This window comes from Lobosporangium transversale, assembly GCF_002105155.1.
Source record: "Lobosporangium transversale strain NRRL 3116 chromosome Unknown BCR41scaffold_30, whole genome shotgun sequence".
Classification (NCBI taxonomy): domain Eukaryota; kingdom Fungi; phylum Mortierellomycota; class Mortierellomycetes; order Mortierellales; family Mortierellaceae; genus Lobosporangium; species Lobosporangium transversale.
Window position 1 is genome coordinate 257,885 of NW_019029008.1, and position 20,824 is coordinate 278,708.

Here is a 20,824-nt window from a genome sequence, read left to right on the forward strand (position 1 = left end):
TGAAACATGTAAGACAGCGTGTCATAAAAATCGACATCGATGCTGCATATTCAGTAGGAGCAGCCGGTACGAATCTGAAGAATTAAATCGAATACCAATCAAGTGGATGAAATTTGTGTTGTAAAAGAAAAGCATTATACCTGTTCCTTGAGGGTTTTTTTACAATAGTACATCCTTTATGAATGAAGCCATCATTATCCACTTACCCTTTAGACAAAGGGGATGGCGCCTTTTAATCGGTCCTACACACACACTTATTGAGGGCCTGTCATAACTGTTGTTGCATATTTGGTTTAACTGCATATTTGATCACACGAACAAAAGGATAAATGCAGCCCACATAAATAGGATCTTAATTTTATATATAGAAAATGAATGAATAAATACTCGGATAATGTGGTGCTTGCAATGGTTTAACTTAATTGACATTGTTTACACATGATCTCTGTCACTCCACTCAGGAAATTAAAACAAAACCTGTGAAGAAAAAATAAACCTCAACGCGCAGATTGTTACTTTTGCCAGAGGAAAATGTCCCACGATATAGTAAAAACCTCTGTGATACTCTTATGAGCGTTATGATCCCATTCTCTTGGATCGTGTTATTCGTCTATTTTCCGAGTTGGCTTTATCAGATAGTTGTATCTTTTTTTGACTTATTAACCTCTGATGTTCTTCATGATGCATCGTGCTGTTGCTGCTTCCGTGTTGCCTGCTGCGCCAAATAATTGGCGTGTGTGTTAGAGCCTGCCTTACGACATGAAAGTTCATGACGCTTCCAATAGTCCGCAATGCATTTTCGTTCCCCAAAACTTCCTTCTGGTTCCCATGTGTTGCCATGCGAGCCGAATCCTTTCCATTTTACGAGGTACCACCCCCCCCTCCTCCTCCTCATCAGACTCAGAGGTACGATGATCGAGAATGTCTTCCACCTCGTAAAGATCGTTGTCATCGAGGTCATCCAACACTAACTTAAGTTGTGAAGGTGCATAATTGCGACCCAAGACTTCACCTGTGCCATCTCTAAGCACATAGGCGCCACCTGTGTTTCGACGGACAACAATGAAAGGACCTTCATATCTAGGAGTGAGTTTGTCACCCTGGATGGGATCGACTGCCATAACTTTAGCGCCGTCAGGAAATTCATTGTGCACAATCGTCTTGTTAAAACGATCATTCATTTTCTGCTGTGTAGACCTAGCTTTCACATCAATAGCGAAGACAACCTCAGATATGTATCTAAGATGCTCCTCGAGCTCGCTTTGGGATAAAGGCTCACCTGCTTCATCAGATAGTTGATGTAGACCACTGAAACGTCGTGCAAAGAATAGAGAAAAAGGTGATGAGTTGTGTACCGCAACGATCCTAGTGTTCAATGCAAGCTGCACCATTGGAGCATGGTCATCTCAGGTATGCTTTATTCCTTGATCGTTTTTCTGATAAGCCCCATCGTTGCTTTAACGTAGTTCTCAGCGACACCATTGCCTCTTGGATGATAAGGAGTGGACAGTCTATGCTGTGTGCCCATTAATCTAGTCATCTCTCTAAGACCCTCGTTGATAAATTCTTTTCCATTGCCTGACTGCAAAATGAGTGGAAAGCCAATGATGGTAAAGATATTGAATAACGCCTTCGCTATCGTTTGTGCTGCCCTGTCCTTTATTGGTACCACGAACACAAACCGGGTACAAACGTCAACCAAGACTATAAGTCTAATATTGTCGTTCTTAGTGCCAGGGAGTTGGCCAACGAGATCAACTGCCATATGATCTCCAGATAGTTGAGCATGGATTGCCTTCATAGGGTGGTATCCCTTGCATTCTATGCTAACTCTTTGACACTCGCGGCATCGTTTAACATAGGCAAGACAGTCTTTGGCTAAATTAGGCTAAGTCTTCTGAAGCGAATGAATGTAATTCACCATGGCATTCGTGCCTGAATGGGACATGTCATGTGCTTCCTTCAATACATCGACTCGCTTGTCTTCATGCACAACGTCTTTAGGATTCTCTTCACCTTGCAGCATATGCATGTATCCATAGACTTTCTCATTACTACTAGACGGTGAGCGACTTGTCCACAGTTCTTGAAGGAACTGACGAGACAGAGCGTCTGATAAAACATTAAGCGCACCTGGTCTGTAGACAACTTTGAATGTGTATGAGCTGATGATTTCTTGCCAGCCAGTCAACATCGAATTCAAGTGCTCAATCACACCGTGTACGTTCGGATCATCCTTCATTTTTATTCTACATATTATGCATTCATTCATTCATATTTTTCTTTCCCTCTAATTAGGCACAGGTGTGTCCATAATATTGGGTAGGGCAGGCGCTGCTGTCGCAGCTGTTGGACTGACACTGGTGCTTGTTTCGGTTGAAGGCAAGGACTTTGCTACCATGGCCGTCATCAATGCTGGAAGGTATTCCTCGCAGAAGGATGAAAAATAGAACTATGAAGAGAACAATAAACGTAACTTGTTAGTTTCTCTTTGATGAGGCATAATTGTAAAAACAAAAACAAACGAAAAAACAAAAAAAAAAAAAAAAAAAAAAAAAAAGCCAGCATACCTCATGCTTGCTGCTATGTTCACTGACGAAATTGTGCGCCAACTCATGGGCCATCGTGAAGAACCAGTAAATAAGTCCGACATCCCTAGAACTAACAGTCTTTCCTTGTACCTGCTTCGGGGTCAATCCAGCCCCATCATCGTGTCCTAAGGCTACAAAGTATCTCCAGTTGAAGAACAAAGCCCCTCCACGATTGAAAGCAATGGCTTGACCATCGGGATCGTAGTAGACATGCATCGTCTCAGGCACAAGCCCAAAGACGTCCTGTGCCAACACCATTAACAGCCTCACGAACCGAGCTAATGATTTGAGGTTGTCTTTGGTCATGATCTCATCAGCATCACAGCTTTTATCCAGATAAAACTCGAGTTCACCAGCATGGCCTACAAAACTAAGTTGATGACCTGGTTTGACATCACAATATGAATTCGTCAACACTTCTGACACTTGCGACGCTGTTGGTTCACTCGCAATATCGTCCCGGCCATTCGATCGACAGTTTCGAATCGCTTTCTGGAGAGATTGCTGCAAGTTCTCTTGGTAGTCAGGGGTGAAGCTCTTGATGACAGAGTTGGTAGTCGGCGCTGTCGATGTAACCGATGTTCGCTTGATGTCTGAGGACTTATCTGAACCAGAAGGTGTGATCCCAGTCAATGTATCCTGACTAATTGGCCTTCCAATCACAGAGTCTCTGATACTCTTCAAGCGACTAAAAAATGACCCTCCTCCACCAGAACCTGATGGCGATGGTAAACTTGCTTTTGCAGGCGGTGCGGGAGGTAGCGTAGAGATGGTGGAGACATTGCTATTATCCTGTGATGGAAAGGATCCCGGTACATGTGCAGGAGCTGGCACCTGACTGGACCTATTCTTACCTCCTTCAATACGAGGATATCCAGAGTCCAGCAACTTCATGGTAACACGCTGAACATGGTCCTGGTTCTCTTTGGAAAGTGCATCCATCAAATAGGCAGGGTCGCAATCTGGGAAAACATCCTTTAACTGTGCAAGGTACTCTGCCATTTTCTTAGGCCCAGGAGCACTGTTAGCTGCCTGCGCAGCAGCGGCAGCATCAGCCTTGGCGGCTGCTTCAATTCTAGCTTGCTCAGCCTTTTTTGCATTCAGAATTCGATCCACTTGGAATCCCTAAATGAGAATAAAGCCATAAGGTATTGATGTTAGAAAAAAAAAAAAAAAAAAAAAAAAAAAAAAATTGGGATATTGACATAGTAATATATAGTGTTGAGCTGAAAGTGTGAATCAAATGTTGTCTATTTGCATTACCTTGCGCTTCAAATTCAATAAGCTAGTAAAGAGCAGGTTCGACCACCAAATCGAATCGTTCAACTTTTTCTTTTTCAGCAACAGCTTTGCCAAGGCATCAGCAATATCAAAGTAATCCATATCACCCTTTGCAGTGACAAGTAGGTAGTAAGCTTTAGCTTGGTCTTGGACGACACATGCTGTAGTTGACTCGATATGTGTTGCACCAGTAGGGACAAACTCCCGTCGCAGTTGAATTTCGGGTACCTGGCGCACCTTGAGCTTGGTAGTCAACCAGTCCAAATCAAAATTCAATCGATTAGGCGGATGGTCACTCAAAAGTAATGGTGCACGCTCAACAATTAATTCCTGCAGGCTCTGTGACCTCCGTGTCACTGCTAATGCCCCCTGCGGACGACAATTCTCCTTGACCTGTTTCGAGATCCAAGTGCTGCCCAGTGATTCGTAGAGTGTTTCCAAAAGACTCTCCATAGGAGCACTGAGAGGCGTAAAGATCTGCTGAAGGACAGTGTCATCAATCAAGTAGATGTCGCAAGCTCTTGCAAGCTTGTACTGAACAACAACTTGCCCCAAGCTAGCAATAGATGAATCACCTGTATCATCAGCTCCTCCTGTCTTATCGCCCGCAGTAGCTGTTGACGAACTTTCTTCCTCCAAATCCTGGTTAATCCGTCTCTCACCCAACAAAAATGGTGCACTGACCATCTCTTTGACTAGGGTCTTATTTGTCCGAATGACATGCATATGAGACGCAATCTGACGTAGGATTGACTTGTAATTCTCGACACCTCCGTTCCTGTTTAGGAAATCTTGTGGAGAACGAACAACAAGCTGTGTCAGCTCCATTGGGGTGGGTTCCTCCTTGACACCGCACGACTTGAGAAAAAGGTTCGCAGCCCGACCAAAATCAACTGTAGTAAGCAAATCTGGATGGAATGCAGAGTCTTTCTTATAGAAATAACAGGCCTGAGGCTCCGTAAAAGACTTTCCGGAGTCATCCAGAGGAATAAACTTCATACCGCGGAGAGTAAGCCAGTGATGGTGGCTAAACTCACCTTGGAATTTACCCAAGAATTCAAATATTTGCCGTGCCTTCTCTTTAGTAGGTGGAGGAGAAGTCTCTAGTTTCTCAATCAACTTTAGTGCAGGAGGATTCTCTCGGATCCGAAGCATAGCTGCGTGTACCCGCAAATCTTCACGTAACACAGGAAAGCCCATAACACTGCATGCAGCGTTCCAGTAGCATCCCTAGTCAGAAATAATGAGTGTATACTTAGTCAATTGAGGCTTGCTCATCACTTTCATACACAAACATATGCCCGTAAGAATAAACAGCATGTATAGCATACCTCTGGTGTTTCCATTTTGTTATCCACAGTTGGCAAGAATGCGACTTTGACGTTCTTAGGGTTGTAGTAAGGTGCATAGAGGGTCTTGAAATGCTCGAGCAAATACTGCAGAGCCTTGACTTGAACTGTCTGTTCAGATGGAGGTGCAGCCAACGTAAGTAAAACATCCAATGACGGATGTGTTAGTAATCCCAGCTCCAACAGAAGCTTAGCCTCATCTGACGTCGATCTCCACCGACCCTATAGAAGACAAATAATGAGTAATTTTAGTACATGGCCTGTCTAAAATGGGGCTTTTTTTTTTTTTTTTTTTTTTTTTAACTGTCGTCATTCGAAATGATTTCACACGCGACAAATACCTTCCACTCAATGACAGGCAAGCCCAGGGCTATGTGGTCATCTGTAGGGACATAGAGCGTACTGGCAGCGTAACGCTTAATAGGCAGCGGTGGAGGGCCGGTATTGGGCACTTTTCCTGAGGCTGCACCAGTGGTGGCGGCGCTTCCTTCTTTATCTTTCGGTGGAGCGGGTGGAGGTAATGTTGGAGCAGCCTTGTTCTTTTCAAAGTTTTCTCTAGGGAAAATCGGAGTGGCCTTGAGACGCTTCATCTCATTCGGTGAGAGAGTTTCTCTTACAGAAGTGAGGTACTTGACCAGCTGCATATGATCCCAACTTCCTGCATTCACAAGTCGGTCAAACACCAGTTGCAGCTCAACGCTCTAGTTGAATTGAAGGATAATATATTCAGTAATGTGTTAGTACCAACCTGGGCTGATGTAGTCGTTTTGATTCATGGACGAAATAGACACAAGTGAGTTTATGGTTACCTTTCTGGCACCCATGGTCAACAACAATTTCTCAAGCGGCTGCTTTGTAAATACCATGACAGGCAGATCCGGGAATAATGTCACGGTTTTGAAGTAAGATTCGTTTGGAAGTTTCATACCATACTTGGTAGGGATACATGTCTTCTGCACCAACATGGCCACAATAGCCTTTTGTTGATTCTCATGTAACTGACCCCACCCGCGTGACAAGACATGAAGGACCTTTTCTGCAAATACAGGTGACGCCACAAACTCTGGATCGTTCACAATAAATTTCGTCCACTCAATGAGATTGAGCTCCTGCCAAGTACCAGATATTCTGTAGAGTTCCGGCTGTGTAAATGTCTTTGTGATGTCATATGGGATGGTATTAGGCGGTAGAGGCATATCAATCGGCGTCACTTTTGGATTGACGAACCACTTTAGTGTCGAGAGTGGCTTTACTGTGTCACCTGAACAAACAAGTGCCAGTTGGAAAAATGAGTCGACATCCCCATCTGAAAGAGTGTGCCTGCCTTGATAGTTGATCCACCATTTCAGCATAGCAGTCATTTGCTCCACTGTCAGCGTTCGGTTCTCGAGCTCAGTAAGGACGTCTTTGAATGAAATTCTCTTTACTTTTCCTTGTTTCTCCAATTTTTCAATATATTTTTGACTTCCAGTATACAAACTTGAGGGGATAGTTGGAAGTTGCTTCAAAAATGCTGACATGGCCGGATCAGGAATACGGATCTTATCGAGCTCCTTAACACCATGAGAAGAAAGAATCGAGAGGGCAGCGGTTGACATCCTAAAGAAATAGCCTTCAATGTAGTGAGAGACCTGGGGACTAGGTGTGCTTTGGTGGTATTCAAATGCTTGCAATGCATGGAGTGCTCGCTTCTCCAACCATTCCCGTGCTGTTGCACTAACTTGATCATCAGGCTGATCCATGTTTTGATGTGCCAGGATCATTTCATTGTAAAGATGGCCAATCTGAGCGAGTTCGTCTTCATAGATAGCCCTTGAAAGCAATCCGGCCATGCATAAAAGCTCGTGATTCCAGACTTGAAGGCATTTGTCGACAAAATCCAAGCTCTCGCGTTCGACCGTTGGAATGAATCGACCCGCAACGTGGCTGCAGAACCCAGTTGTTTGATGTGTTGGAAAACCAATAAAGATTCTGCCCTGTTCCGGAAATGGCACTAGGTCTTTAAATATTGACTTGTTTTCTGTAGAAGCCTGTTTCTCATCATGTCCGACATAGAGAATCTGAATGGCCGTTTGAGCTGGAGGATATTTCTTAGTTGTGCGCTCCATCTCTGCAGCGAATTTTTTGGATACATTAACATCCATATGCCCAGATGCTGTTTTGAGAAAGATAGTTGTGACAGTTGTAGTTACTTCGCGAGTCCATCTTGAGACCTCCATCCTAGTCGCATCCATCTGCACGCTTTGGAGCTCAACGGACTTTAGTGTAAATATCTTTTCCGGAGATGTTTTATACATGGACTTTGAAAGTGTCATTGGACGGGGTTCGCGCATTCTTTTAGTGATGTTCAAGAGTCGATGGTGGTCCAGATATACAGTTATTTCTCGTAGGTTTCCTGTGAACCCAAGAGATCGCGCCAGGAAAGGAGCAAACTCATCCATGTCTAACATGTCTATGGGCTCACGCAGATCAAGTAGAAAAGTCGTCCAACCATCCTTCTGTAAATCTTCCTCTGGAATCTGAGCTCTTTTGGCATACAGCTGATCATTTCTCCAGTAAAAAGCCATACATTCCTTTCCAGACGATACACTATAGTTGGGAAACAAGGGCACTGTAGTTAGAACAGGAATATATGCACATGAGGATAATTCATTTAGCAGCATACTGTCTACATGGATACTTACAAAGGCTCCTCACAGATGGAAAACAGTGAGTACTGCTCATATTATTAGCACAAGAAAAGAAAGAAAAAAAAAAAAAAAGATCCAGTTAATCCAAATGCGTTGATAGATATAAACTCGAGTGACCCAAATGCCTATCTTTGTAACTTACGAATCCGACACCAAAAGCACCGATCTAGATCGTAGACAATAGAAAAAAAAAAAAAAAAAAAAAAAAAAAAAAAAGGGTTGTTAGGACCTAAAAAGAAGAAGCTGAAAATAAAAGGTTTGTATTATATATATATATATAATTCTTGATACCTTGGATTCATCAGGATTTCCTTCCGCAATCTTTTTCAGCCGATTCCAATCTTCTGGTCGGAAATCCATGCCATTGTTTTTGAACAAGACTCGTGTAATCTTTGAGTTCAAATTCGGGGCTGTTTCGTGACGACCAGGCGACCCAGTTTCAAAAACAATTTCTATTCCTTTAGCTCCAGCGTCATCTACGGGGGACAATTGATAAGGTAAGGAGAGAGAGAGAGAGGAAAAGAAGAAAAGAAAAAAGAATCAGTAAAGATAAGCAAATAGAAAAGGTAACATTATGTCATGACATTTGAACGGAGAAGTCATATAGTATAATATGTACCAGAGTTCTGCATGAGTTCGCGGTAAACTACATATTCAGCAGAGTATCTAAAATTAAGAGGATCGATGGTTAGTTTCCTTTGGAAATATCTTTGTTAATCTCCTCGTGACCCCAACTGATACACCCATTAACCGACTACCATGCAGGCCACGTCATCTTTGCCAAGTGTTTGATTTGATTTTTTTTTTTCGTTAGATCACTTCAGATCAAACACAAATACATACACGCAGCGCTTTTTTCATGACATAAAAAATAATACGAAACAAATAAAAACGAACCTTGCCAAGATTTTGTCAATGAGATGCCGTTGGTTGACTAGGATATGATAGATAGTAAAGAACAGCGAAAAAAAAAAAAAAAAAAAAAAAAAAAAAAAGGTCAGTTTGTTCTGAACATCTTTTTATTGTTCTTTACTTTTTATTTCAGTAAGAAAATGAGCTTTCTAACCTTCAACCCGCTCTTCTGATCCAGTGTGAGAAAGCACCTGTGAGCGCAATGCATCCAAGGCAGATTTCTTTGAAGTCATGTTTGGTCTGTGTGTAGTGAGATTGAGAGGATATGGGAATATGAGAACTTATAAGAGAACTGAAGGAAAAAAAAAAAAAAAAAAAAAAAAAAAGAATGTGGGCGATGTATGTAGTGTGGTGCAGTGCAGTGGAGTGTAGTCTAATGTAGTCCTGTACAAAAAAAGTCTAAAGAGGAATGAGAAACCGGATGAATGAATTTAAAAGAAGAAGAAGAAAAAAAAAGAAATTAAGTGACAGGATGATGCAATGGGGGTTTTTTTTCTGTCTGTCTCCCCTGAGTCTGAGTGGTCCCTGTGCCCTGTGATACAAGGGTATTGCCACCAAATTTGTAACAACACATCTAGAAAAAGTAAAAAGTAAAAAGAAAAAACATCGGGCTTGGCCCATTGGGCTAAATCCAGTCTGACGAGTTATTAGCCATTAGTAAGACGCTAATGCGCTAATACGCTAGTCTGTGAAAATGCTCCCAAACCATTGCCTGACAAAGATGTATACAACAGAACAGACATGACAAGTTTGCTGCGCTACAGCACATGACATGGCACAGTTGTCCGTCAACTCAGGATGACGCATTGGACAATCCTCGTCAATTGAAAAGGGGCTCAGCTGCATTTAAAGTATCCTCTTCTAGTCTTTTTCTTTCTCACTTTTTTTTTTATTTTTTTTTGTTCTATTCTGCTTTTGCATAACAAATGACCATCAACATTGAGGAACGTGAGACTTTGTCCACTCTCATTCTCACCATCACAAAGAGTGGTGACCTCTATCTCGATCCTACTCAAGTGAAGGTGTGAAAACATTAAACAAAAAAAAAACAATTCCTTCACTCCCCCTTTTGAATGAATAGAATGCATGTAATGCAAATTCACTTCAAGAATGAGGGAGTGAAGGGGAAGGAAGGGGGACATGCTCGTTTGACACCATCATAGTCGTTTGACATATCCTTTCTATCCATTTTTCCATCCAATCCCTCTCACCCTCTCCCTCACCCTCTCTCTCTTATCTTTTTGTAAACATATCACTCACTTTTAACAACTCCATCATTTGACACCAACGTTTAGCAAGTGAAGAAGATTTGCAAAAAATCAGATACAAATGTCAGGATTGCCTATGAGTTATTGATGATCCAGCTTCAACGCAAGCATGCTCAGGTATACTTTATAATACAATCTTTACTGTCTGCCTTCATATCTGTGCCTGTTTACTACAACATCTAGTCATAATGGCATTATAACATACTTTTTTTTTCCCCCTTTTTCTAATAAAGATCCGCTTTTCAAGTACACAACTCATTGCGGAGCTATTTCAACGATCTCATGTCTTTCGTGAGTTATTGGTCGCAGATTATTCTATCTTTCTGCAGTTGACAGTTGGTATCCATCAGAATCCACTTCCTCCTCCAGTTTTGTTCGCCAACAAGACCAAGCAATTGGCTATCTCGCTCACAAACGAATGGAATGCAAAATATGGATCCGTTTATAAACAGGTAACAAAAGAAAAAAAAAAAACATGTTTATTTTTTATCATAGATATAAAGGCGATTAAGAAAAAAACAAACAAGTAATAAACTGCTGGGGTTTTTTCTTTTTTTTTTTTCTTTTCTTTTCTTTTCTTTTCTTTTCATTTCTTTTTCATTTTCGATGAATTTTTCTAGATTGCATTGGGATATGACTTCTTAAAATATCACCTCAAGGTCGATTTTACAAACCTCGTTCCCGTGACAGATGAGGCTCGAAGTGCAGAGCAAAGAGCACAAGAAGAGATGACTCGACGGCTTCGTCAAAAGAAATATGAAAAGGCTGCTGCGGAAATGGAAGAAAAAGCGGAGGATATTCAGGACAATATAAGAAAGATGGCATGTGTCGGAAGAAATCAAAAAAAAAAAAAAAAAAAAAAAAAAAATAGTATCGCGTGGAAACCATTTCATGAACTACAACAATATATCCCTATACCTAATACCTTTTTTTTTTTTTTTTTTTTTTTTTTTTTTTACATTATTATAGAACTCTTGTTTTGAAATCCTAGTACCAAAACTAGACGACGAGGCTGCTCTAAATGCAATTTTCAACGTCCCTACGACCGAAAAGGATATTTCAACAACAGTAAACACGGCAGAGACAGAAACGACACATAATGACGATGACGATGATAATAGAAATGAAGATCAGGCAATAGAGAGCGATAATGATGAAGAGATACTTCGGCATGACCCTCTCGGTGTACATGAAAATGCATTAGGATCCAATCGATACAAATTGACCATTACCCTGAACAAGGACAACCCTGTAGATGTTGTGGAATCTGAAGACAATCGAGAAGTCTTTAGTACACTACGAGAATGCTATCGTTTAGTTGTCAAGAAGCATTGGCCCTTGGTCATGGACTGGCTAGACATCTTGATGAAAGCCGATCGGGAAGCATGCGAGCCAAAAACCGAATATGACCGACTGCTCAGGCTGGCTATTGATCTTAAAAAAAGTGTAGCAGATGCGAAGAGCAAGAGTGAGGATTTAGGTGTCAATATGGACACTATGTATGGTAATGAAACAAAAGGGAAAAGGCAAAAAAAAAAAAAAAAAAAAAAAAAAAAAAAGTCAGACTGAAAGCAAACCGAAGCATTGAAACCGATACTGACTGTTATCTTTTATATGCGTGTGTTTTTAGGACCGAATGATCATGACTCTGATGAAGATAATGAAGAGTTTGAAGAGGTAGATATCTTGGCCTCTCGTAATGATAAGAAGAAAGGAAAGCAACCAAAGAGGAATACTCAACCAAGCCAGCCCAAGAAACCAAGAAATGCAGTCTTTGCGATGCAGGGTGAGGATATTTTAAAAGACGATCCAACTTATGCTGGAGGCACCCGGGTGGTGTCTCGAAGGCAGGAACAAGAGTCTATTGAGGACTCCTCAAGGGCTACCAGCGAGGTATCAACTCCACCAATAGACGATGCTGATGCAACAAGACAAGGTACAGATGTATATTTAAAAATAAAAAATAAAAAAGCTTCATGTGTTGCTTCAATTAGCTAATTATTAACTAACATCTGGTCTTAATGACTTGCTAAAATAAAAAATAACAGAGCTATTGGCGAGAGCACCAGTTGTGCCGTGGGATGATGATTTGGCAGTATGGGACAAAAAGGAAATGGCATTCAACACTTCAGGACTTGAGCGCTCGCATCGATTCCTCGGAGTGGGCGATGGGAGTAACATGGTATCGGATGCTACTTTGGAGCGTATGAAGATGCGTACACGTATTTATAGTCCCCAACTGCCCAAAGTCATCAAGGTAAAGCGCTTTTATAGTCTTTTTTCTTTTCTTTTTTTTTTTTTTTTTTTTTTTTAGGAAAAAAAAAAAAAAAAAAAAAAAAAAAATGTTACTACAACACTCTTCTATTATTGCAATGAATTAATCACTCTTTTATAGGCATGTCGCTATCCCATGAGCAATGGACGGCTTTGCATGAGACGAGACCTGGTGCGATGTCCATATCATGGTCCTATCGTCCCTCGAGATGAGTATGGTCAAATTCAACGATTAACTGAGGATGGTAGATACGTACCGGTGGAAGAAGAGGACAAGGGACTGGACGATGCTCAAGAAGCCGCACTGATCGATAGAGCTATTGCAGCAGCATCCGGCTCATCGTCCTCGCTAAGGTCATCTGCTACTCGATCGACTTCAAAGGCGATAATAAAAGACCAATCGAGTTGGGAAGATATTGAAGACGATGTCCATCTCGCCTTGGGTCTTGAGAAGATTGAACCAAAACGCAAACGAGGTCAGGGTGGCTCGAATGAGAATAAGAAGAAGAATAAAAAGCCTGCATCGGCCCTAGTCAATATCACAAAACCCCCAGAGTCTTCGAGGGCTCGGCTTTTGAGACATGTAGGAAGCAAATCAAGCAGAGACTCTGTAGAACAGGATCGACAAATGGAGAAGACAAGCCAATCAAAAGACACACGCCTCAATCGCTGGAGATAGAGATAGATTTCCCACAAAGCCGCTCATTATTTATTTAATTTTAATTCAAAAGAAAATAAACATTTGTTTGTGTGTAATTAGGTTTGTCCCAAAAGTCGAAAACCTAGAGTTCATGGCTGTTGCTTCAGCGACGTGTCGTGTTCATTCAATTTCATTTACCCATTCCCATTCCCACTTTTCTCACTTTTCAACTTTTTCACTTTCTCACACTTCTCACTTCTCACTTCTCACTTCTCTCACGTACATCTTTAGCTGCTTCATCCATTTTATCAAGTTTCCTGTTGTTTCCTCATGCCACAAGGACCCATGACATTCCGTCCTTTGGACGAGAATAATCGAGATGCACCTCCACCCTATGAGGCCAATGCAACAACAACTAGCCCACCTATTAGTCCTATTGCTCCACACCAACAGTACCCAGTCCTTAGCGCAGCAACGCACCATGATGGCACTACATCCTTACCGTCGCCACCGCCTATTAGCTATTATCCTCCCATGACAACTATCTCCAACGCAATACCAACAGTAGCAGCAGTAGCATCAACAGCACAATATCCTCAGTATCCCACAATGACCATGGCAGTCCCTGATACGTCGAGTGAAGTGCCTTATCCAATAGCATCTTCTGATAATTTCTTTCCATCACCCCTTGTCACCCTTACTGTTAGTAATTTCTATAGGCCGCAATTATACCCAACGATACCACTTCAGGACTCTACCACCAACGACGGTACATACCCTATATCACTTTCATCCACACCGAGTAGCCTGTCGGTGCAATATGAGCCGAGCGCCCCTAGTCCGCATAACCCTCAATGGTCGCTGTATTCATCTACAATTTCTACACCAGCAACAGCGGCATCCTCACTTTTTCAAGATGATAAGAGAGCTATGCAAAATTACTATAATGAACTGGATAGTAGAGTAGAGTCAACATCAATAACACAGCATCCATATCTCTCTCAAGCCTCATCGCAACAACAGCAACAACAGCAATCACCAACCTATCCTTCATTTCCTGCGATGACACCTATACCAAAACTAGTAACTACATTCCGATGCAAGAAATGTGGAACGATCTTGGAGTCAGAAACAGCCGTCTGTAAGCGCATTCACACCGTGCCAGTGAACTTTTCAGAGCGAAAAGTTCAACACGCGACAGGACGCGATCTCAGAGAACGAACGATATATGATTCAGATTTGTTCAGAATGTCCAGTCATAATAGCATGGGTGAGGGGAGAAGGAGGTGGAGTACGGCCCATGAAAATAGTCATAATGATAGTTATGATGCTGGTAATGCTAGTGCTGATGCTATGAATAGCAATGGCGGCGATGCCATGCTCCATTCGTCGTCGTCGCCCCAACGGTCGAGGGCAACATCATATTGTTACGCGCCTTTCTCAAGCACAGGACCGGGACCACCAGAACTAGGTCTACTTGCGCCACCAACCATTACAACGACGACGACGGTTACAGATAACACTCAATATGAAACAAGTAATGGGCAAATTCGACGATCAATGAGTGTACAGAACCCAATGACAACATTAAGGAAGTTATGGCGCGATGCAAAGAACGAGTTTAACTATCAGTCATCGACTTCAAGGAGTTCATGGCAGCAACAATATGAGATTGTAGCTCCATCTCCACTGCCCTCTTCTTCTTCATTCTCTCCTTCTACTACTACTACTACTACTACTATTGCTACTACTCCCACCACCTCTACAACTTTGAATGTTGCGCCATACCAAGCAGAGTCGATCTATCCACCTCCACAACAACCCTGAAAAGGAAAATGATAAAATGATGCAAATACAATAAATGACATGAGATTGTTTAAACGATTAAATGATAAACAAATTAACCTTGTTTTTTATTTCTTGACATAATTGCAAACAAACACTTTTTCCAGAAATTGCCTTTTTGGATAAAAAAAGATTGATTTCGAAAGCCAAGGAAAAAAAAAAAAAAAAAAAAAAAAAAGTCTCAAACAGTATAATAAACTCTTATTTTTTTGCCCTCATTCTTCTTTCATTCCCACAACAATTTAGCATTGACATTCAGCAAAACTACACACCTTCAAGAAGGCATTTACAACCATGTCAGAAGACAGGAACAACAACAACAACAACAACAATAACAACAACAACGATAATAACAATGACCGCAGTGGTAAACCCATCTATTCAGTCACGATGGATCCCAACGCTCTGAACCGAGAATTTAATCAAGCGACCCAAGCCCTGCACTCCTCTGTCAATTCCCTCCTCAATATGATGCACTCCTCTGTCTTTGGAGGACTCGAAAGTATTTCCAAGGAGATCTCTGCGTTCGAAAGGAACAGTAAAGAGTTTCTTGAGAACCATCCTCTTCAATCTTATTATCAACATCATCTTCAAAATCTTCCTTTCTGGAATCTTCGATCTGATGGCCCCAAGAAACGATATCGAATCACCATTGAGGAATTACCTCCATTGGAAGAAGGAGAAAACCAAGGCTCTTCAAAAATCTTTTCGACTTCTTCTTCTTCTTCCGATGTTGTAACTAGAGGAGGAAAAGGATCAGGATCAGAGATAGATGAATTCACAATCACTCAGGGTAAGGCTGGAACGCCAGACGAGGGCAAGACTGTGATCACGACCTCGGTAGCGCCAGGACTGTTGGATTGGTTGTTGTTCACGACCCATGAAGATTCGTTCTTTAGACGATTGGGACAACATGAATATGAACATCCACATCATTCACACCATCCAAAAGAGTATTATGATCCTCTCACGGGCGCGACTATTAGAGAGTTGAAAGAATCCGAGATGGAGGATGATGGTGATGATTATCAGAGTCAACAACACAAGAGGACCGTACCCGCATTGGTGGAGAAAGTGAAGCAGGTGGGCACAAGCTGGGAGAGGGATGCTAGGCATTGGTGGCAACGCAAACGTCATGAGGGTGGAAACGATCAGAGTGAAGACAAAGACAATAAATCTCAAGAGCAGCCATTGGATCATCAACATCATCTCTTTACGGGCGTGAGTCAAAGTGAAAGGGATCAAGAAGAGGAAAGATATTCGAGAAGATGGCCTCGTGGACGTACCTGGGGACACACTGAGGTAAGAAAAAGAAGCGAATGAATATTGTTGAAGAAGGGAAAGAAAAGAAAAGTCTGTACAAATATAAGATGCTAATAGACTAATGAATTTAACTTTCTTATTTTTTAATTTTTATAAATACAATTGATCAGTCATATAGTCAGACAACAGTTACACGTCCCGATGGTACGGTTGAACACCGAACTGTGAACAGCATCAATGGGGAGACAGAGACGATTATCAAGATTCAACACCCGGATGGCTCTGTGGAAGAGACGATCACGCGAGAAAATCGTGATGACCATTCTTATAATGGTAGCGGTGGTGGTTTTCGTGACCGGTGGTTAAACCGTCGTCATCGTCGACACGATCGAGAAGAGGATAACGAGGATCGTACGCGAGACTCCATTGCTGCAATGGTTACAGAAGCCTTTAATGATGAACATCAACAATATCGAAAGTAAAAAAAAAAAAAAAAAAAAAAAAAAAACCTCTGCAGCATTTGAAAGGTTGAAGTTGTTGAATCAACTTTTGATAGCAAATATCAGTAACAATAAAATAAATTAATAAAACGTACACGACACGTTCACGGCCATTAAATTATTGATTAACAGCTCAACAGAACAAAAAGTTTTTAAACTGTGAGGACAAAGATGAGAGAGGGGATTTATATGTTCTCTTTATATATTATGGATTAAGGTTATTCTAATGGATAATGCTTTTTCTTTTAACAATTGAAGAAGAAAAAAAAAAAAATTTTTTACTAGAGTACCAAGGCAACTCCAGCAACAACAGCAAGGACGATGGTCACAACAGTAGATCCGATCATGTTGGTATTAGCGCCGGATGTGGTAGTGCCAACGGCCTTTGAGTTTACATTCGTATTAGTACTGCCGGTCTCTCCTGGGGCCTTCACCTGGAATCGACCGGAATACGCGTTTTTGGGAGACAGGAGCAATTGGAGGGCATAGGTACCGGCCTTGGTATCTGCGGGAACGGTCCAGACGAGATTCCCGACCATCTTTGTACAATCAATGGTTCCGACCTTCTTGACATAGAATGCGTTGTCGATGTTGTTCGAGTCCATGAAATCAACCTCTGTCTCGTTCGGTGTTGCAGAGACCAAGGTAGAGGGCGGAGTACAGGCCATGGACCAGGAGAAGGTCTGGTTCGTACCAGCAGCATAGGCGATACCGTCACCTACGGGTTGTGTGAACGAGATATGATCTGGAGGCCCACTTGGGCTTTTGTTACCGCCAGGAGCATCCAGGGTGGTGGAGCCAGTGCTGGGAGGGGCAGGAGCGGCAGGAGTGGCAGGAGTGGCAGGAGTGGCATCAACACTTGGAGGAATGGCAGCACCATCAGCCAAGACAGTCGTGGCTGTGGCCACAAGAGCTAGGAGATTAATAATGGACTTGAGGATCATGATAGAAAAGAAAAGATAAGAAGAAGAAAAAGAAAAAATAAAAAAGATGTTTTGTTGTATTGACCAAGGATGTCTGTTGGAAGGGAAAAAGGAGAAGAAGAGAGAGGAAGCAGAAGAGAGAGGAAGCAGAAGAGCGGATGAAGATGCTAACGAAAGAAGCAAAGGTTTAAGAGAGAAAGAGACACAGAGATTAAAAAAAAGAAAAAGAAAAAAAAAAGAAAAAAAAAAAAAGCAAAAAAAAAAAAAGAAAAGAAAAGGAATCAAGGGGCTTTTTAAGCGATGGTTATATATTTATTCTTGGTGGTTATTCTTGATGGTTATCCTTGATGATTATATTAAAGCACTGACAGGGATCAAGGATAAAAGATCGGTTAAAATCACAACCATAATGACTAGGCAACACCGGTACCTTCGTTTTTTGTTTTTTTTCTGTGGAGAGAACTATTTTAAACCCGATGAACTCCTTTTAGTTTTAAAAAAAGCAACCTAATTGGAAAATGATGTCCACATTCTTCTTTGCCTTGGAAAGGAGAAAAGCAACAAGAATCGGCATCGTTTCCTTTCAAAAAAAAAGAAAAAAAAAAAAAAAGGAGGTGGAAAAGATCAAGGTTAATGAGATATGATGGGATCAAGAAGGCGATATATAGGAAAGGATAGGAAACTATTTGTAGCTAGGCATAGAAATGGTAATAAAGTAGGAGACAGAAAAAACAGAACTCAGGAGAGAAAAGGAGATAACCCAGGTACCATCATTTCCCAGAGCCTGAAGGGGAGGAGAGTAGAAGAGGCCCCTTTTTTGGTCTGTGCATATCTGTACAAAAAAAAATAAAATAAAATAAAATAAAATCTCTAGATGTTGGGAAGAAGTTTGTTTGGACGAGGAGCGTGCACGTGACCTATAGTTCCAATTTAAATGTTTAAATCCAAAGGAAACTTGTTATGGGTCGGGCTGTTTGCAACAGCCAAAGATTCTTGTATACAACCGCAGTGTCTGTGTGTTTGTGTGCCTGCTTTCCTGTTTATCTGTTTTGTCAAAGGGAAAAGATGGAGAGAGTGGAAAAAAGTATTATTGCCGAAATTTGACCGAGGGATCAGATGTGCTTTTGAAAGCGTGTGTGGCATATAAATATTATATGGAAGATTAGGGTTTATGAATGTTGCGATGGTTGTGAGTGGATCGTTCATTATGAACCATTGGCCATTAACCGCAAGGGTTCTTTTATTTTATTTTTTTTCTTTTTTTTTCTTTTTTCTTTTTTATCATAATCTTTCTTGATGTTTTGTATAGATGTTTGTCCATGCATAAATATAAAAAAGTAAAAAGTACATAAAAATGTACAAATGAAATGAAAGAAAGTCAAAAGGAAACAAATAATTGAGTTGCAACGTGCTAATCTTTGTCCTACACATCTTTTTTTAATATGAAGCAAGATTACGCGATGTAAAGATACACATGAGACAGCACGCGTTCATTTGTTGCCACACACTCCCCTATTTCTTTCCTTCTTTCTTTCCCCACTTCCACTTGTTCCCCCATTTATTCCCTTCCCCCTGCATTGTGAGTTTGAGGATTATTGTAATTAATATTGTAATATTATTTGTGGACGAACAAGAGTTGTTGTATTTTTCCCTCTTCTCAACGTGCACATGTGTATGTGTGAAACGTTCATGATTATTATTGTCTATATATATTTATGAATATTCTTATTATGATTATGATCTTTTTTTTTATTTGGCTGAAAATCTATGTTTAGGGCAACAAGTTACAAGCTGACATGTGCTTACTCATCTTTTCTCTTTTTCTCTTTCTATTATTCCCTCTGTACATCTTTGTAACAACATTTTTGTTTTGATGCACAGCCTTGAAGGAAAGGAAAAAGAAAAGAAAAGAAAAGAAAAAAGATAGGAAGAGAAAATAAGCATATATATATATATACATGTGCATATTTTTACCACACTTTACACATGGCGGAATTAAATTGGAAAAAAAAAAAAAAAAAAAAACGCGCGCGAGGTGCTTCTTCTTCTTTTTTGGGGTTTGTGGGATGTGTATCATGTCAATGCTCCTATTAAGGCTATAATGTAGGGGTAAACAGATCCAAAGCAACTTGAGCTTTGATCTTGGAGAGTATTTCTACATGTTGGCTTTATAAAAGAGTCTGTGGTTTTTATTTGATTGTTTAATTGCTATTGATGTGTATTTTGTATTTACAAATATATATATATATATATAATCATATAATATATATACAAATACACATAAATGTTGTTTGTTGTTGTTGCTGTTGTTGCTGTTGTTGTTGGTTGCTGTTGTTGGTTGCTGTTGTTAGTTGCTTAGTTACTTGTTGCTAGTGCACGTTTTGACCTGTCATTTTTAAAAAAAAAAAAAAAAAAAAAAAAAAAAAATGTCCAGACAAAAAAACATTTGCTCCTGCGCTTTCTTCTTTTTTTCTCCCGCGAACCGTTGTTGAGAGCCTTTTTTGTTTTTATTCCACTTGATCGACGCCCATAAAAAATATATAAAAAAATAAAATAGAAAATATAGAAATATAATGATAAGTAAATAAGAGGTGGTTATTATTACATTGAATATATATACATATATATATACCATGTATATAATATAGTATATATAATAGAGAGATTGATAGATAGAAGATGAGGATGAAAAAGAAGAGAAAGAAAGAACGGATCCACAACTTTATGAGAATCTGTATTTCTTTTCAAAGAATAGAAATGGTGCGATGGTAAAACGGTCTGATATTCGAGCCCTATTTCTCCTTTTTAAAAAAGATTCGATCTCTCTCTGATTGCTCTTGTACTAAAAGCAGAAACTATTGATGAGCAAGCAAAGCAAGTAAGGAACACAGCAAGTTCAACAATAACATGCATGATTAACTTTTGGAGAGGGATTATTTATACGTTGCTTCGCTCTCTTTCCAACAGTCTATAGGATTAACATATGGATTTAGTAGCAAAGCCCTTTGATCTTTTTAAAGAATGAACCTAAGAATAAAAAGAGGAAAAAAGGATAAAAGACTAACCTTGGGGAGATTGTCTGCGATGGCAATGAATGCATCCACTACCAGAATGCTTTTCTAAAAGCAAAAGTAAAAAAGCATAAAGCAAAGGAGTCAAAAGTAAAAGAGTCAAAAGTAAAGAGTCAAAAATGCAAAGTCAAATAGAAAAATAGAAAATAAATTAAAAAAGACGTTACAAAGTTACCCAGGGGTTAAAAACGACTTTTTTTAAACTTCCTCTCTCTTC

The 20,824-nt window shown here is 40.5% G+C and overlaps 5 protein-coding genes across 5 annotated transcripts; 3 read left to right on the top strand and 2 right to left on the bottom strand.

Annotated features, from left to right (window-relative positions):
• Positions 1-2,290: 2,290 nt before the first annotated feature.
• On the bottom strand, positions 2,291-9,111 carry BCR41DRAFT_423774 (hypothetical protein; the record flags this gene model as incomplete). Its single annotated transcript, XM_022030330.1, has 12 exons — positions 8,978-9,111; positions 8,809-8,845; positions 8,531-8,577; positions 8,203-8,387; positions 8,054-8,077; positions 7,906-7,937; positions 6,031-7,810; positions 5,563-5,922; positions 5,204-5,443; positions 3,855-5,102; positions 2,571-3,716; positions 2,291-2,452 (listed from the first exon to the last, which is right to left on the bottom strand). Exons 1-12 carry the CDS (start codon positions 9,054-9,056, stop codon positions 2,291-2,293), a joined length of 5,340 nt encoding a protein of 1,779 aa, XP_021879364.1. The 5' UTR covers positions 9,057-9,111.
• Positions 9,112-9,729: 618 nt separating this feature from the next.
• BCR41DRAFT_357545 (hypothetical protein) lies at positions 9,730-13,068 on the top strand. Its single transcript, XM_022024920.1, has 8 exons — positions 9,730-9,845; positions 10,119-10,208; positions 10,325-10,543; positions 10,712-10,912; positions 11,061-11,595; positions 11,722-12,027; positions 12,140-12,348; positions 12,487-13,068. The coding sequence occupies exons 1-8, from the start codon at positions 9,750-9,752 to the stop codon at positions 13,042-13,044; spliced, it is 2,214 nt and encodes a 737-aa protein (XP_021879365.1). The 5' UTR covers positions 9,730-9,749; the 3' UTR covers positions 13,045-13,068.
• A 114-nt stretch (positions 13,069-13,182) lies between these two features.
• On the top strand, positions 13,183-14,876 carry BCR41DRAFT_357547 (hypothetical protein). The gene has a single exon (XM_022024921.1). The coding sequence runs from the start codon at positions 13,336-13,338 to the stop codon at positions 14,830-14,832; it is 1,497 nt and encodes a 498-aa protein (XP_021879366.1). The 5' UTR covers positions 13,183-13,335; the 3' UTR covers positions 14,833-14,876.
• A 187-nt stretch (positions 14,877-15,063) lies between these two features.
• On the top strand, positions 15,064-16,595 carry BCR41DRAFT_423777 (hypothetical protein; the record flags this gene model as incomplete). Its single annotated transcript, XM_022030331.1, has 2 exons — positions 15,064-16,152; positions 16,284-16,595. The coding sequence occupies exons 1-2, from the start codon at positions 15,145-15,147 to the stop codon at positions 16,593-16,595; spliced, it is 1,320 nt and encodes a 439-aa protein (XP_021879367.1). The 5' UTR covers positions 15,064-15,144.
• A 299-nt stretch (positions 16,596-16,894) lies between these two features.
• On the bottom strand, positions 16,895-17,646 carry BCR41DRAFT_410036 (hypothetical protein; the record flags this gene model as incomplete). Its single annotated transcript, XM_022029427.1, has 1 exon — positions 16,895-17,646. The coding sequence occupies exon 1, from the start codon at positions 17,555-17,557 to the stop codon at positions 16,895-16,897; it is 663 nt and encodes a 220-aa protein (XP_021879368.1). The 5' UTR covers positions 17,558-17,646.
• Between the last annotated feature and the right edge of the window lie 3,178 nt (positions 17,647-20,824).